This window comes from Scardinius erythrophthalmus, assembly GCF_964197995.2.
Source record: "Scardinius erythrophthalmus genome assembly, chromosome: 25".
Lineage (NCBI taxonomy): Eukaryota > Metazoa > Chordata > Actinopteri > Cypriniformes > Leuciscidae > Scardinius > Scardinius erythrophthalmus.
The window spans coordinates 5,951,569-5,970,008 of record NC_138245.1 but is presented as its reverse complement, the minus strand read 5'-3'; the positions used below and the strand labels follow the sequence as shown (position 1 = coordinate 5,970,008).

Here is an 18,440-nt window from a genome sequence, read left to right as displayed (position 1 = left end):
ATACGGTCAAACTTAAAAGTGGCGTTTCCATTCTAATTATACGTTTAAACTAAAGTTTGCCTCGGGTAGATTAACAAAAAGACCCTAGGTTGCATTTTGGCGAGAGTTACCCTTTAAAGAGTCAAGCCCTTGAAATTCATTTTGCATAATTACTAAGACCAATGATACAAATGTTTGGGTTTGCAAATATATTTTAGGAGTGTGGAAAAATGGGGCACTTTTTGCAGATTGTAAATCTAATATTGTTGCCATCCTGAGTTGGTTTAAGTTGGTAGATTTTCACACCGTGTTCATTCCCAAACTTCTTCCAAGATACTGTCAAAAACACTGTCCAAAAGACATGAACAAATGCAAACCACAACTTCTGCAGAAAGCATTCAGAAGCCAGAGAGGTAGCTATCAACTCTTTATCACGGAGAACAGGGATAGTCAGAATGACATACAACTCTTACTATATGTGCAGTGTGCATACTGAGAGCGGTATGTGCGGAATACAACAGTATTCCGAACGACGCTATCTAATTTTGACATCATTAAAACTTCATTTAAAAAACATTTTAAATTATGGGGCAGTATATAGTAGGCCTATATAATGTGCAGTATGCATTACACAGCACACTTGTATTCCACTCCAAACATAGTTGTTTTATGACAATCATGACCCCGTCTCTGTCGTTAGTTCCATGGCGAACATTTTTTTTAGGCTTACACTGAATACATCTTAAATTGAACTAGTAAACTTATTTTTTTCTGCACTTTACATTTAACAATAGCATATATTTCTGAGTAAACATATTTATCTGTGTATTTACAATAATCTTTTTATGTATGTACATAAATCACCACAACATGCTTAAATCATTTGCTTCTGACTATATCAACATATATATTTATGGTAAATCCTCATTTCCACTGTCTCAACCACAGTTACTATGCAATACCTGTGCAAAATACAATCATACATATATTTTTGAAAACGCCACAGCATGTAAAGGGCTACCACAGCAACAACTGATTAGTTCAATTGAATTTATTCTTTGACCCACCATCTCACAATGGCACCTTGATCAATACAGGAGGTCTGCGCAAGCAACACTGCAGGCAAAATCACATGACAGGATGTTCTTCACGTTGCCTTTCACTATTAACTGTTTTGTACTGTTTTTTAAACTTTAACTTCATCCTTCTTCACCACACATCTAAAATAAATTCAGAAAGCAGATACAGATAGAGCAAAATCAATAATTAAATTAACCATTTGTTTTCATCTTTTATTGTTCATTAAAATGTATAATTCTTGGGTTTTATTTAAATGTTTTTTTTTCAACCTTACATTTTCTTATCTATTGGTGAACGGAGATCCTTGAATGCCGTTCAGCACCAGAATTTAACCCTTCCAACCACCATTCTGAACATTATAGACGGATAACAGAGGGTCTATGAAACTGCTGTCACAAATCAGACTTGCATGATATTTGTATGTACTTTTACATAATCAATAAATCCAAAACATTTGGTATCGTTTGAGAATTTAGCACTATATATTATGTTCATCCAAAGCAATTACCAGCATATAGACATTTTTGAAAATAGTGTTTTCCCTAAAAACAAAAACTTAGAGAAGTCTTCCAATGCATTATGGAAAACCACCATCTTCCAACAAACCCGTGGGAAACTCTTTCCGCAAACATCTGGAGATTCCAATTATGTGACTTTTATGAAACAGTTTTTCCATTTAATGTTTTTTTTTTTTTTTTACTTCTGGATGGGAGTGAATGGAAACAAACAAAACAATAAAATTGGAGTCAAGTCACACATTCATGTCATTTAATGGAGGTTACTTTCATACAGGTTCCAACATTGAAAAGAATCCAAATTTTCAAATATAGTTATATAATTTGGACCACAGCCTCGTAGTGACATGATTTCGTATCCTATAGTTCTTGTAAAACAACCATTTAATATATCAAAATTCTCTGATTTCTATATACTTCTAAATATTTCCTCCCCTGAGTACTGTTAATGTTGTAATAGAAAGGGGTTTACAAAAAAACAAAACAAAAGCTTTGCCGTATTTACAGGATGGCAGCATTAAACATTAGACGTTAACAAAGCGTCCACCGACAGTGCATAGCTTAGAATAGCCGTATATATGCCTTGTAGGTGAATCTGATGGTAAACAGCTATGTTTTAACGTGTACAGCTTCCAACATTCCCAAATGAAAAGATGAAACAAAACATGTTTGAACGAACAAAAAAAGTAAAACATTGATACTGAATCCATGAAGGCACCACAGAAGACATTTGAAGCGAGAAAGACGCTCTTAAACATACTGACAATGAATTCATGATCGGTTGAGTTGACTTAGTGTGCAAAAAGACATTGAATGTAAAAAAAAAAGATGTTTCAAACACAAACTAAAATATCATTTACACTTAATCAGCGCTTCTTATGAGATGTGGCAACATGGATCTAAAATCTGTTCGTACCTTAGTTGAAAAGAAAGAATATATAACATTCACGGTGTGAATTTGAAATGGACAATTTTACCATTTTAACCCAACGCCAAAGTTCTCAATCGGATAAAATGTTGCAGAATCTAAAACTGATGTGTATTAAACTAGGCCACATCCCAGCAGCCTTTTTGCATTTTGAATGAAAGGAGAAACAGGCCTGCATACTTTTAGTTTAGGAAAAGAAAAATGAAAGTAGACGGTGTTGTTTTAAAAAGTGAGTTAAAACACAGTCCAATCTCTATCCAGCTCCCACAAAAGCATATATTACCCATGCAGCGCCTGTGGCAATCTTCTCGCTTCTTTTCTTTTCCAACTCGCATTAAACAGAATCCCTCCATTGGAATAGTAGTGACCACATTCCCACCTGGGTTCTTTACACTGCAGTGCCTCCAAGTGGATGCTGGAGCTGCACAGTATTCCTGGCCAGACTGGGGGTGTGGCAGGACTCCAGTGGAAAAACAGGACAGTCAGTCATTGGTTACTGCAGGATGATTGACACTCAGACCCGACTAGTAGGATGGACATGGTAGGTGCAGTTCTGGATGTCGTTCCCTTCACCGACACCCTCGGAACAGCCGCTGTTTTCCCTCCGCAGGGCTGGGAAAGAGAGAGAAAGCTTAGCCCTCATTTAAAATTTCATCCCGAAAAAGAGTCATCCTCATCACTGCAAAAATGAATTGAAATTAAGAGAATTATATATTATTTAAACGGTAAAATATTTTCAGATTATGGTTGTATGTGTTGTACTTTTAATTTATGCTAATTTAAATAAAAAAATGGTTTGGTTTTCGATACTGTATTCCACTAACGAGAGATTTTTTAAATACATTACAATTATAAAAATGAGATATGTATTTTTTTAGTGCTGTCAATATTAATCGCAATTAATCGATTCTAAAATAAAAGTTTGTGTTTATATGTGTATTTACAGTATATTATATATATATATTTTATATATAGTGTGTGTACGTGCCTGTGTATAAATATATATATATATATATATATTTATACAGTATATATACATATGCATACTTATGTTTGTGCACACACACACACACATATCTAAATATAATAGTATATACACATATATTATATAAATACAAACTTTTATTTTAGAATCGATTAAATCGCAATTAATTGATTTGACAGCATTAGTATTTTTTAACATTACAGTTATGAAACTTTGTGAAGAAAAAAAAATTATTAATTAAAAATTGGTTTAAAAAAAGAATGCAAAAAAATCTATGTTACTAAAATAGGCTTTGTTGTCCCCTTATGTAAAATATAATTTCTGTCTTTCTTTTTTTATATTATGGGGTGCAATTTGTTCTGGCTTGACTAAATACTGAAATATACAGATGGACAGATATATGATTGTGGTTTCAAGTTCAGACTGTGTAAATATTTGTTTTGCTTCATTATGACTGGCAGTTGATGATAGTGTCTGTCTGAATGAAAGGGTATGCAAAAACACAATAGGAAATGTAAATGTGACATGTTTGGGGACTGACAGCTCTCTTCCTCGTCCCCCTCGGGCAGCAGCAGGTGTCCATGGCACGGGCTGGGCAGGGTGGACTGCATTTGGCCCTCCTGACTGGTTCCCAACTGCAGTCTGCGCATGTGACGAACTACAGCTGTGGCATTAAATGCTTGCTGTGAATGATAGCAAGAGAAAGATAGCCACTGAAATCAGAAACCATGCTTTACACCTTTGCAGTACAGACTTTCTCAGATGAGGTCCTTCCACTCTCATATGCAATGATTTACCTTCCACTTGCTTTTGGCAAAGTTCTTCTTGATTTGGGCACTGACAGATTCATGGATGTTCTTATCCAACGCTGTGTCTCCAGCAATCCTGAAGTACAAAACACATTTATGTTCAAGTTTCCAATATTTTTGAGTAGCCAATCTGTTGTTTTAAGGCAACGGTTCATCTAAAACACAAAGCTATGTCATTATCTATTCCCACCTTTGTTCCAAAGTTGTAATGCTCACTTTCTCACTACAGTTTAACTCTTATGAAGGTACAGTAGATAGTCAACCAAAATGCCTACACTCAAAAAAATAAAAAAATAAATTTATTCAGGCCCTTCATAGATATGACGCATTTCAATTTCGTTCACTTGACTTAAACATTTCTAATTAGCAGTAATACGTATTTATAGTTAATGAGTCAAACATCAAATATTTAAATAGTGTCATCTATGTAATTTATTTAAGTTTGATCAACTCAGTTTAGCTAGATTTAGGAAAGATGAGCACCTTCTGCACATGCACTCAAGTCTTGTTCAGTTTAATTAAAATGTGCTGAAGTAGCATAATTTTTATGTGTTCAATCAACCTAATATATTTAAAATTGAACTTTACTTAATTCATTTGTGTTAAAACTATAACATTGTTATATATATAGTATATCTATATCTATATCTATATCTATATATATATATATATATATAAAAAACACTCCTCTTTCCTAAATCTAGCTAAATTGAGTTAGACTCATTAAATATAAATATGTTGAAGTAAAGTGAACAAAATAAAGGGGCCAAAATTTCAATCGCAATTTACTGAAAATCTTCCCCTCAGCCACAGCTCTCAAACATCGCTTCTGTGTTCTCAAACGTCATATGACATGATTGGTTACGACATAAGTGAAAACCAATGGCATTCGACATCATTGATGACAGGCCTGGCACAACAACTTTTCATGCATATTCAAATATATTAATGAGATGTTAAAGCTGTAGCAGATTTTCAGTGAATCACGGCATAAAATTATAATGTATAAAGCATAATGTATGTTAATTTTTTTAACATACAGCCTCATACTATTTAATCAAATATTAACACTCCCTCGCAACAACATCTCTTCTCTGATGACGTGTAACACATGTAGTACTTATATATGGTTATTTTTTGTCATTTTCTGAGAGAAAAGAGCAGCATAAACAATATTTAAAATATTCCTTTTTTGTTTCATAAAAGAAAGTTATATGGTTTTGGAATGACACAAGTGTGAATAAATGACGCTTATGGAAAGAATTCCACAAGCTCTACATCATCTGTAACAACGAAAGGTATTCATTGTGTTCTTGGATCCGTTGACAGATGTTTGAAAGGTGATGGTTCATGACAATGTCTGACTGCCTTTTCAGGCAGTAAAACCACAACATCTGGTAACTGTAATAGTTATGCCAATAAATATCTGTATGTAAGCAGTCATTTTTTTTTTAATTGCTATATAAGAGACTGTAAAACACAAAGTATTAAAGTGCTATATGTGAGATTTACAGTATAATTGTTGAAGATCAGTGTGGAGTCTGAACTCATACCATGGGTGCTGAAGAGCCTGTTCACACGTGTAACGCTGGTTGGGATCTTTTTCCATTAAATGCACAATAAAATCTTTGGCTGAGAAAAGAGCACATTGTTAAAGTAAAGAACATGACATAACTGTTTCCATAATGTCATTGAGAAACAAAGGAAATGGCAGAGAAAAAAAGAAAGACATATTTTGACTCTTCAAATATATTTGACAGCCATTATAGTTTAATAAAAGAAAACATGAAAAGTCATGTTTTATCAGCAATAAACTTATGAAAATGTAGCATTACAGAAAAAGTTTGTGCTATACCTGAGTCAGAGATATCATCCCAGTATGGCGAATCAAACTCATACTCCGCCTTCAGGATCTGCTCAAAGAGCTTGGCGTCATTCTCATCGTAAAATGGCGGATAGCCACATAAACTGAAAAGAGACAGACAGATGGTGAGCCCAGTTAAACTCTTATGAACAAATTCAGTTCAGGTACAACATTAGGAAATTATAGCTGAAGAGACAGAGGAAAGATAGGTAAAAATGTAAGAATACACAGTAAAAGCATCAGCAGTAGTGGCACTCACAGGATGTAAGCGATGACCCCGATTGACCAGCAGTCCACCGCTTTACTGTACGGCTTCTGTGCCAGAACCTCAGGAGCTGAAGATCAGGGTAAATAAGATCAAGCATCAATTCACACGTTTATCCATTCAGCCCACCGGGTCAGAAAGCTTTACAACGGACTATTTTTGATTAAATAAAGCAATAAGTCCCGCAAAGCCGTGTTTTACAGTGAATTCACTGTAAAACACGGCTTCAAGGGGCTTATTGCTTTTATAAAACGATTACTCCATAAAAATATTAATTTTAATATTTATTTTATTCATAAAATAAACACTAGCAACAAAAAATATAACGTTATAACACATTTATTCCTCCGCCAAGCAATGTAGTTCCAAAGAGGTTGGAGGGCGGAGCCAGGCTAGAGCAACACATGCGAGATGGTCCTCAATGCAGAGCATAAAATCCGGGGGGAGGAGTCGGATCTAGATCCAACTCCTCCCACCTTACATACCTAAACCTACCAATCTCCACCCCCTGATCCCTAAACCCACCCCTAAACCTACCCATCTCCACCCCTAAACCTACCAATCTCCACCCCTTATATAAGATCCGACTCCTCCCCCCGGATCTTATGTACTGCATTGAGGTGCTACTGACACATGCAGCAACAAAGAATCACAAACGGCAGTTGCACAGTAACACTAATGTAATGCGGTCACAGGTGTGTGTTTGTTGAGTTGAGTAATTTACAACGGCTTCGAACGCGGCTCAACTAATCAGAATCAAGGACCGGAACTATCCGTTTTATGATATATAAATATATCGTGATTAATCATTCCCCTTGACCCATTTGTGATTTCTGCAAATAATTGAGGTACCACCTCACTTCAAATATTGCTATGTGCACTTAATTAATTGGTATATCATATAATCAATTTGTTATTATAATACAATCAATTGAATATAATAAATTATATTAATTATTTATTACTTACTAATTAAAATTGTTAATCGATTGACAGACATTATTTGGCTGGAAACCCACAGGCTGTAAATTCAAACCCGAGAAAGGATCATCGTCATCACAATGTAATTCATGGAAACAAATTCCAAAGGCTCCAGTAGTGTGACAAAAAACATGTTTCCTATCATATTCAGGTTATCCCTGTTAGATTTTACAACTATGTTAATTTTAATGTTGGGGAAAAACTGGTATTTTTCAAGATGAGAATACTGGTTGTGGTTGTAGATACATTTTTAGATTTGTTGTCGCTTGCTCCTTTGCAGTCATCCATGTATAGTTGGCAAAGAGACTTATACCCAAGTTCACTTCTCACTTCTTCTGTATAAATAACCTACATCTAATCTCCCTGACACACATACAGGATATTCTTTAGAATTGGGTGCACATGGAACCAGTCTCAACCAGTCATTTCTAAAGCTATGAAAACTTGCAAGAGATAAGGTCAACAACTGAGGGTATACAGGTATACCAGAGGTTCTTACAACACACATTTTATCTGCACATTTTATCAGAAAAGATTGATGTTAGACCAAGTTTACACCTGGAATTGAACTACATGTCCAGACAGAACATTTCATTGATATTCTCAGTTGTTATATGTGTATTATTCTCTTCAAGTCAGAAACAAATAGTGTTCAAATCCTTCATCCAGATACGTATACCGTACTTTTTGCATATTTGCATATGGAGGCGTGTCTTACCTACATATCCAGGAGTGCCACATGCTGTGCTCATCACACTATCCGAACCCTCAATCTTTGACAGGCCAAAATCGCTGATCATGATTTTGGAGTCTTCATCCAAACTGTAGTACAGCAGGTTCTCTGGCTGAATCAGACAACAGACACAAAAAGGTGATTGAAACTTTTGTGTGAGTGGTACATGTATATACAACACACAGAAAATGTAATTCGAACGTTTACTGTCACTGGGTTAAGTGATCAGACACACACACACACACACACACACACACACACACACACACACACACACACACACACACACACACACACACACACACACACACACACACACACACACACACACACACACACACACACACACACACACACACACACACACACACACACACACACACACACACACACACACACTCTTTTTATTTATGTGTTAGCAGAGGCAGGCAAGAATCACATTGAACATCCTTCACTGCACTGGTTATAAACAAAGAAACTTTGCATAACGACTAGCATAACTCATGTTAACTGTAACACCAGAAACCATGAAGGTAAGTGGCTGGTTAGAAATACTGTTTGATAATAACTAACTGTTGCGAAATTTGAATGGTTGATCAACACCTCTAATATATTAAATTTACTTCTTGTGGATAACAATGTATATGAGCAAAACTCATAAAAAAGTGCATTTACACTACTGTTCAAAAGTTTGGGGTCAGTATTTTTTTATAAAGAAATGAATGCTTTTATTCAACAAGGATGCATTAAATTGACTAAAAGTTACAGAAATGTAGCTTGAGCAGCAAATCAGCATATTAGAATGATTTCTGAAGGATCATGTGACACTGAAGACTGGAGTAATGATGCTGAAAATTCAGCTTTGCCATCACAGGAATAAATTACATTTTTGAAATATATTACAATAGAAAACAGATATTTAAAATTTCACAGGTTTATTGTTTTTGCTGTATTTCTGATCAAATAAATGCAGCCTTGGTGAGCATAATAGACTTCTTTCAGAAACATAAAAAAATATATATTACTTTAACTTTTAAACGGTAGTTGTAAATGAAAATAAAAAGCTAAATATTTCTAAATGGTTTCTAGGGTGTTCAGGTGGTTGCTAGGTGGTTACAATGTGGTTCAGGGTGATTTTTGATGGATATTTACTGGCCAAATTCCCAAGATATGGCTTGAGTCACTCATAATAAACACAATAAAAAACATAAACTGTTGAATAAATATAGTATAAATAATGCATGTATATTGGAGTGTGGGGGGGGGGCACCAGGAATTACACTATCTGGACTCAAACTCACATCTCCCAAATGAGAACCAGGATTCAATGTGAATGAGTCAACCACTAGGCCACGACACTGACCTAAATGACAATTCTTAAGAAAAAATGCGTTACAGATCCTTCATTTTGAACTTATTCTAAAGTTTAGAAATGGGGCCGGAGACATTGATTGATCCATTTACCTAGAACTACTTTCCTGTTCTCTGGGGGCAAAGACCCAACTATTAATATCAAGAGCACTATCAAGGACTCCTGAATGAAATGATAAAGCTGGATGGGAAAAGAAAAGGAGACTTTAAACTTTCAGAACAGATTTCTGACACTGAACCGTTGCTTTAATCTGCTTGATCTGCAGACCCGTTTCCCTCCAGACCAACTGCCGCCTCACCTTCAGGTCTCTGTGCACAATGCCCATGTCATGCAGGTATTTCACAGCGTCCAGGATCTGCTGGATGAGCTTACTGGCATCTTTCTCAGTGTAAAATCCTTTTTCCACAATCCTGTCGAAGAGTTCGCCACCGGACACTCTGCCAATGGAAAAACAGAGAGATGCTTGCAAAGCCGTCTTTCACACACACCAACGCACATGCTCACTTCTCTCTCGTTTTTTTACCCGAGACAGACTGGCGCACAGCAGGATCCCAGCAGAACCACATGCTGATGCTGTACTGCACCATAACCACCAGATGAAGCTGTTTTACTCATTTTATGTTGAAAGACTAGGCAGTCACTCTCCCTCTCTCTCTTACAGGTCTCTCTTACACATTTACTTGCTCAATCTCACTGAGGTAAACTTCAAAGATGACTCATTAAAAGTGCTGTAGTAAGAAGTCGATTTTATTCCTCAGAAGTGGTGACCCTACCTATACTAAGGAAATGTATAATAATTCTCTTGCACTATGAATATTATGGTAATATAATATAAGTTTGGACATAGACCAGGGTAGCCTACTGTTTAAAGTACTTTGGAAGAGCAAGTAAATTCCATGGTATTTGAATATGCCATTTACTGGCTTAAATCAAAGTACAATACCATGTGACACCATCACTTTAAAATGGTGCCACAATAGTACTATTCTTTTGTAAGGATGATCTAGGTTTTACAACAATAGCATTATTATAAATAGTTAATAAAAATAATAATAAAACAAACATTTAAAGGAAGAGCTTCTCCACCCTTCCTAAAACACTATTTGCTTTTTCTATTTGAGTGAATTTCATGGACATGTCAAAAAATGCCCAGGTCATATTTCACATTAAAAATCAAAAGAACAAAAACAAAAGAAGTACTATTTTGCATGCAGTTTTTTATTTTAATTTTTTACATGTGACATTTTCTCTTCCAATTATAATTACCATAATACAAACAAAATGTGTTCCTGGAGTCCCCAACACTGCACATTTTGCATGTCTCCTTTCTCTGGCCTTGTCCACACTAATACGTTTTCGTTTGAAAATGCACCTTTTTCTCTCCGTTTCGGCCTTCCGTTCAAACTGAGACTTTTTGAACAAAGCTTTTTAAATTTGAAAACGGTGTTTCCGCGTTGTAGTGTGGACTGTGAAAACTGAGGTATTTGAAAACGATGACTCATTGTTTATTCATCATGTGGCGCATATTTTACCATATTCTTGTTTATACCGCTATTGTGTCTGTTATGTGCTATTCACTTTCTACTTTAATCCGGACACATTTGAAAACGATGATTTCGTTTTGGATTTGTACTGTGGAAAAACAATGACATTACTTACATTGTAAAGTAACATTTTTGGTATACTTTATGGTAGTATTTGTTGTAATTAATATAATTTAGACTTATTAAAAAAAAAACGTATTACAGTAATGAGAATGATTTGTTTGTTTTGTTTTATAGTAATGAGAATTTGAAGTTTTTCACATTATGGTAATGAAAATTGTGCTTAATTGTCATGAAAATAATTTCACCAATGCAATAAATTTCATTGGTCCTGAAATGTATAATTTCTTTAAGACATGTAATAGGAATATAGATTTTGGGGTGAAATATGATCTGGGCATTTCTGTGAGATTCACCCACTCGTGGAATGGACGAGACATGCTGTCTATGTGCGTGTCAGGTTACAGTGACACATTATTCAGCAGTGAGTGTTTTGTCTGTTCGCGTGTGTAGGATGAAGGCAATGCTGAGGGTGGGATTTCATAGTCTGTGGTATTTGAAGCATCAAGACTGTGGGTGCTAACACACACACACACACACACACATATATATATATATACGCACACATACAGAGTTAATGTCTCGCTGAGTTGAAAGCCTTGGCAAGCTTGGAGTCCTGCTGTCTGCATGCAGAGCTGCCATCACCCGGAAAATACGACAATGAACATCTCTCGCATCCTTTTCTGTCATTCTGTCGCTCTTGATCTCTCTGTTAACACAGCTGTAGTGGAAACCGACCCTTTGCTGTGTTTCGCTCTCCATCTTTTGTCACCCGTGATATAATCTGTCTCTCCTCTCTATATACACATCTAACTCTCTCTCTCCTGACATTTTGGATGGTGGGTGTGAAGAAGCAGGTGTGAGCATATTTTCCTGGCTCCGTTCAGCTTATGCGCCTGTGTGTGTGTGGTTGTTTAGCCTTTTCCTTGATTTCTCAGTGGAAAAGACAATAGCGAAGCTCTCTGGCACATAAGTAATTAAAACAGGTTGACACTATGACACGGCGAGAGAGAGCCGAGGGTGGTGACACACAGAGTCACGCATTACCTGCTCCTCTGTAGCTCTATGGGGCCTGTTAGAAAGACACACGATAGATTCTAGTATTGTGTCTCCTGTGGGTTCATCTAGATGAAGTGTGTCATTATTTCAATGTTAAAATGCTTTTTTCCCCCTCAAAGAACAGCTTAATATGCAAGACCAACTTAAAGGTGCCGTAGGTGATTCTCTGCAGAAACATTTTTTTTGTTATGCTGGTTGAAAGTCTCCTCATATCCTGATAGCCATCACTCTGTTAAGCGGTCTAAATGTATTTTTTATAAATACATGTCGTCCGTGGAAGGCGTAGGACCACAGAATGTTCGTTCAATCGTATCGTTCGGTCTGAACGGTCCTATAGCACGTGTTCCCTGTCGGTCAATGTGTGTTTGCATACCACTGCGCAGGCTGTTCACGCAGACATAACAAGTCATCAGCGCGTTAACGTACACTGTGCAGACAGAGCGAGAATGGCAGGCAAGCAGCAACAACAAGCAGACTCTCATCGTGGAACCCTGGCATGCAAGAAATATTAATATACACTCATAAGTTTTGCTAGCTAAACAATCCGAAAACTAGCTGCATCTAATTCCGTTTTTAAAAAGTTGTTTTCGTTTGGTATTGTAGTGTTACTAACTGTACTATAAAGTTTTCTCACCGGTGAATGACACATGATGTATTGTAGTAACGTTGTCTCCAGTCTTTTTGGCTGTGCGCGTTCATGCTTTCAGGAGGCGTGGCTTTGGACGCCGATTTGCAGGGAGGGTGGGACGTACGCTTTTAGTGCTATTAGGCTAAAGTTAGCATTTTCCATGATGTCCTACTGCACCTTTAAGTCTAAGTAAACCAATTGCAGGTTAATTTCCCTCAAAAAGTCTCTGAGATGTTTTCAAATCATTTCTCTGTTTGTTTGAGCACCCAGACCAGGGGTATGTCTCCCTAAGAAATATGATCTCAAGTTCTGTCGTTATTAACATAGATTCAGTGTTTTCTGAAACCATATGAACATTTGCAAACAGAATCGCAAATTCAGGGTTTTTGCAAAAAAAATTAAAGTAAAATTTAAGGCTCTTTAAGACCTTATTAAGATCTGAAGATATAAAATAATACTGTATATTAGGGGTGTGCAACAATGACAAAATTATTATATCTTGATCATTTCAAAGACTTTGTTGATAACAATAATTAGATGATATTTTGGTGAGTGAACAATAATTAGATGATATTTTGCTGAGTGTGTTTTTGTGCTGCTACCATGGCTGGTTTAGGCCTGTTATTGACAGCTGACTCACAAAGACATTCATATTTTTCATATTCTATGCGGTGGTCAGTTCACAGCAGTGACAGAAATTAACTTTTTTTATTACAGGGCAATATCTGCCACCTTAAATTGATTTCCAGGGGCATTTTTTACCTATGTAAGGGCTTTTTTCCCCCTAAAATTGTTAGATGTATGCATCATTGACAATGCGTTGTCTAAATGTAACTTACAATGTTAATTTATTGTTCATTTAACTGTTGTTAAAATAAATCTCACATTTGCAATCGTGATGATATTTGGGGAAAGTGGCACTCTTGCTCATGTGTTATTGTAATATAACTACACCATAATTGGGGCAAAATTGGGGCCCGTGTATCTTGAAATTTGGGGGCATATAACTGCACACATCATGCAGTGAAAGCGTGAGTGACAAACTCGATGATTAAGTAACAGAAGTTGTTATAACAGTCATGACTAAGTAATTTCCCTAACAATGCATCATACTATGGTAGTGAAGCAGTAAGTTACGTCGTTGTACAGAATAAAATCCACCCCAACCAGACACAGCAACACTGGCTCAACCAACAGAATGAGGCTGGGGCGGGGCTATTTGTTTAGTCAACCAATGGCAGATTGAGGGAGTGTTCAGTAAAAATAGTTTAAATAGTCAAGTGGGGAAATTACACACCTCACCTTTAAACAGTCAGTCCTTCTTTAAACTGACTAGTGTATGGTAAGTCTTCTCTTTCCCTGTGGTATATCAGTAGATCTTGAGCTCAGAGGATATGACACTTTTTGCACTATTATTTTGGCTCACTCTTGACATGCAACTTTGAAGATGACAATAACGTCATAAACCTACTCATTGTGAAATGTGGTTATGCTGGCTGAAAGTGTCTTCCCATCCTGATAGCAATCACTAAGTTAAGAGGTCTAAATGTATTTATATGTCTATATATCGTCTGTGGAAGGCATAGGACCATAAAATGTTCATCCAATCATTGAATTCGGTCCGAATGCAATGATACAATGTCCTATCTGCCTGTCAATGTGTGTATTTCCATACCTCCACGCACCTTTTCGCGCAGATCATCAGCGTGTTTCATGCTATGCAGAGTTAGACAGACGTCAGTCACTGAGCAGCGTAACCGAAACAACAGCCACCATTTACAGTTTCTACTGAACCAAAACAACAGGCTTATGCTGCGTTTACGCCATAACTACTGTAATTTCAAAGAGATGAATACCCGTGACTTGAATTTATGCATTTCAGTGGCTACACTATCAATGCCGAAATGAATCTGCATTAGTCAGGTGGTACAGGTCAGTGCTCTTTAAGTTGTTTATGTTCATTATTATTGTAATGTTATGGGCTTTGAGACATGAGGTAGTTTAACGCCGTCTCTCGTGATGCTTTTGTTTGCTCCCTGATGTGTGTGTTCATGTGTTTTGAAGGAGGCGTGGTCTCATGCTTTCAAAGCTAGCTCGCTATTGCTAGCCTCTCTGAAAATCGCCTACCCTACCTTTAACTGAATGTTATTTATAATGAAATGAAAATGTATCAAATACAATACAATTTTTAAATCTATATAAAATGCAATAAGTTGAACTAAAGAGAGCTTTTTTGACCCCCAAAGTCGGACTTAGGTACATTTTTGTATATAATGTCATAGTTAAAGTACTTTTATTGTCTTTGAAATCTGGTTAAAATGTACTGCTGAATGTCCTGACAAGCATTTATGGTAAACTAAACTATAATGTATTTTTTATTGAAATGTATAAATCATGTATTTAAATATTTGTAATAACACATTTGTAATGATCAAGTTGCAATTTACAAATTTACATTTATTAGCTCTAAATGTAATATCAAATAACACACTACAGTTAAAATTATAATCAAGTACAATGCATGTACTTTTTAGTATGTTACTCAGGACAAAAGATAATTAAAACTTAAGGTCCTTGCACATTGAGTCCGAAATTTTTGTATGCGTTTTTTCGTATTCGTCATTCGGTGGCTCTGAATTGTCAAAACACCTCTCAAAATGCTCGCTACGGATGCGAAAAACGCAGAAAATCGAACAATTAAGTACGCAAGTACGCAAATGTGATGATGTCAAAGCTTAACCAGTGCATTGCAATCATAGCAGTTTCCGCTTATGCCATTATAGTGTCTCCTTTGGCTGAGAATGTAACATATACTTACACTGTTTTATGGAAGAGTTCCAACATGTTTTAGAATACAATTAGAACACAATTAGAACACATGTGTTCATGTACTTATGTAGAGAATATTTTGGGTCTAAATGTCTACATTTATGTATGGTAGCAATAATAATAAATTTAATAATGTCTGTTCTCTACCTTTGCATCTCTGCTGCAAATCTTGTGCTGTACAAACGCTCTAAAATACAGCTTTTGGCCTGCATTTGGATTGATTCACCATAAAAGCCATGCAATATCTAAACTTGGAGAGCCTTTAAGTCACGGAAATGAATGAGTTCGAGATAAGGAGCTAAAAACGGTAACCAGCACATGGCAGCTGCACTAGATAATAGCTGAATTGTTTGGAGGTCGGCTCATGTACTCTGTGTGGAAAGCTGGAAATATGGTACAACAGCAAAGTTCAAATAAAAGATCAATCACTCACAGTTGCATGACAAGGTAGAGGTGTGATTTACACTCATAGATGTCCTCCAGGGAAACTATGTTGGCATGTTTAATCCTGAGAGAAAGAGAAAGGTGGGGGAAAAAAAACATGTCAACCCAGAGATAAGGCAACATATCTAGTCTAAGTACTTGGTGCTTATACTTCCAGAATAAAAAGTAGCATCAGAGACCAAAATTATATACAATCACTGAACAAAAAGTTCTATGATTGTATATAACTTTACACAGGAAAAGTTAGTTAAGTGACTTCATCACACTAAAATCATGTTGACATGCTGTTTCTGTCTTGTAGCATACCTTTGAAACAGTGAGTATCAACCAAGCTTAACATGTACTGAGCATGAAGTACTCCTTTAAGGCACGAAACCAAGAGCATTATATGCAAATCTTTTTGGGTGGAGGCGAAAGTGTCAAATTAATGCTTCGTTTTAATTAGTGCTTCACAGCGCATACTAACAGGTTTAATAAGTCTGTCTCCATGAAAGCTGATCCGACCCCAAATCTCTCCTCATCCAGACCAATCTCTGCCACAATGTTTTAGACCGTTAAACTGACCCAGAGATGCGTCATTAATATTTACCAAGGGGATCTGGAATCAGGTTTCTAGTTGTCTATAGCCTGAGACGCAATGTAAATATGAAACCAGGCCTGAGTGCATTGAATCCTGAAAAAGAGAGTGAGAGGAAAACCAGACAGAGGGTTTCATCAAATGTCTCATGCCTATTACAAACATACTGTAGGACATGTTACTCACAACAACATAATGTGACATTTGCAGAGCAGATGGCACAGTGAGACACTCGTAGCAAGAAGGCAATAGGCACATCTCACAAAAGCATGGAGAAAAAGGGTTTCATCTTTAATTTGATCAGCGGCCTTCAGCGGTTCCATAAGAATTTTTCCTATCCATTTTCTTCTCCACAGGGATTTCAAAACATTCATCAAAAAGAGTTACAATCAACCAAAGCTACAAGACTAATCACAATATCACAAACTTTCATTTTGAGCAAAAAAAAGTATTTGAAAATTGGATAACACAAAAGAACTAAACTTATTATTATTATTATTAATGAATGAACTACTAAACTACTCATTGGGAATTATGGAATTGAATCAGAAATGACAAAATATTGAAACTTTAAATTTATATTTTTGATTAAAACATTATTTAGTTTGGGACTGCAAGATTCATTAGATTACATTAGACGTTTGATTCAAGTCTGATTTTTAAGATTTATTCAGCATAAAAGTTCAAATTAATTAGTCAAAAGTAATAGTAAAGGCATTTATAATGTTACAAAACATTTCTATTTCAAATAAATGCTGTTCTTTTGATTTTATCAAGCTTTTAAAGAATCTTGGAAAAAATGTATCATGGTTTCCACAAAAATATCAAGCAACACAACATATTTTTAAACATTGATAAAAATAATAAATGTTTCTTGAGCACCAAATCAGCACATTAGAATGATTTATAAAATAGATCATGTGACACTGAAGACTGGAGTAATGATGCTGAAAAATCAGCTTTGCTATCACAGCAATAAATTACATTTTAAAATATATTAAAACAGAAAAGAGTTAATATTTCACAATATTGTTTTTACTGTATTTTATCAAATAAATGCAGCCTTGCTGAGCACAAGAGACTTGATCTTACCAACTCCAAACTTTTGAATGGTAGTGTATATTTTTATATAAATTAATAAAAGCAGGGCTTGACATTAACGTTTTTGCGTACCAGTCTACAACCACTGTTGCTAGCGGTTTTCCAAAGTTACAAGCCACTCATCATTTTCACTGGCTACAATTTTGACATTGATGCCATGGTGAAAAACTGCCATATTGATAATTTTAATATGATCTCATAATTTGGCAGCAGGTTTATTAGGCTGCTGTCACTTTAAGACCTGACACACATACCCATTATACTTCACATGCGTTTTATTTCTAAACTGTTACGTTTTTTACGTTTACTTAAAACATAACTGACTGTGTTTACATGACCACTCTCCAAGACCGGCATTATGACATTATTTTGTGTATTTGACTGTTTAAGCGCAATAAGCAGCAAAAAAAACACTACATTTAGTACTGAGAGGCGGCTTTATCTGCATGCACTTTGGGTGTGAGCACAAAATCTGTGGGAATTAGTAAAATTGTGCGCAATACTCAAAATCCCATACTGAAATTCAAGCCCTGTAACACCAACAATATTCATCCGGAGCACATGAAACGAGTGAGTGAGGAGAGGCGGGTTTGTGTGCCACTCGCTGTCAGAGAGATGAGAGAGAGAGAAAGCGCAGCTAGTATGGTGCAACTATTCTGCTGAAAATGAGCATTGGAAGTGTTTCAG

The 18,440-nt window shown here is 36.0% G+C and overlaps 1 protein-coding gene across 4 annotated transcripts in view; it reads right to left on the bottom strand.

Annotated features, from left to right (window-relative positions):
* Positions 1 to 1,017: 1,017 nt before the first annotated feature.
* The window catches only part of camk1b (calcium/calmodulin-dependent protein kinase Ib), a 56,764-nt gene continuing 39,341 nt past the window's right edge, over positions 1,018 to 18,440 (bottom strand). For 3 of the 4 annotated variants that reach the window (XM_081358609.1, XM_081358608.1, XM_081358610.1), the window contains exons 4-12: positions 16,065 to 16,139; positions 9,810 to 9,948; positions 8,125 to 8,251; positions 6,420 to 6,495; positions 6,152 to 6,264; positions 5,850 to 5,928; positions 4,285 to 4,372; positions 4,029 to 4,170; positions 1,018 to 3,114 (exon numbers count right to left, since the gene is read on the bottom strand). In XM_081358609.1, the coding sequence (XP_081214735.1) occupies positions 3,017 to 3,114; positions 4,029 to 4,170; positions 4,285 to 4,372; positions 5,850 to 5,928; positions 6,152 to 6,264; positions 6,420 to 6,495; positions 8,125 to 8,251; positions 9,810 to 9,948; positions 16,065 to 16,139 (937 nt within the window). In that variant the 3' untranslated portion in view covers positions 1,018 to 3,016. The remainder of the gene's footprint in view (positions 3,115 to 4,028; positions 4,171 to 4,284; positions 4,373 to 5,849; positions 5,929 to 6,151; positions 6,265 to 6,419; positions 6,496 to 8,124; positions 8,252 to 9,809; positions 9,949 to 16,064; positions 16,140 to 18,440) is intronic. The other variant, XM_081358611.1, reaches the window with a different exon arrangement.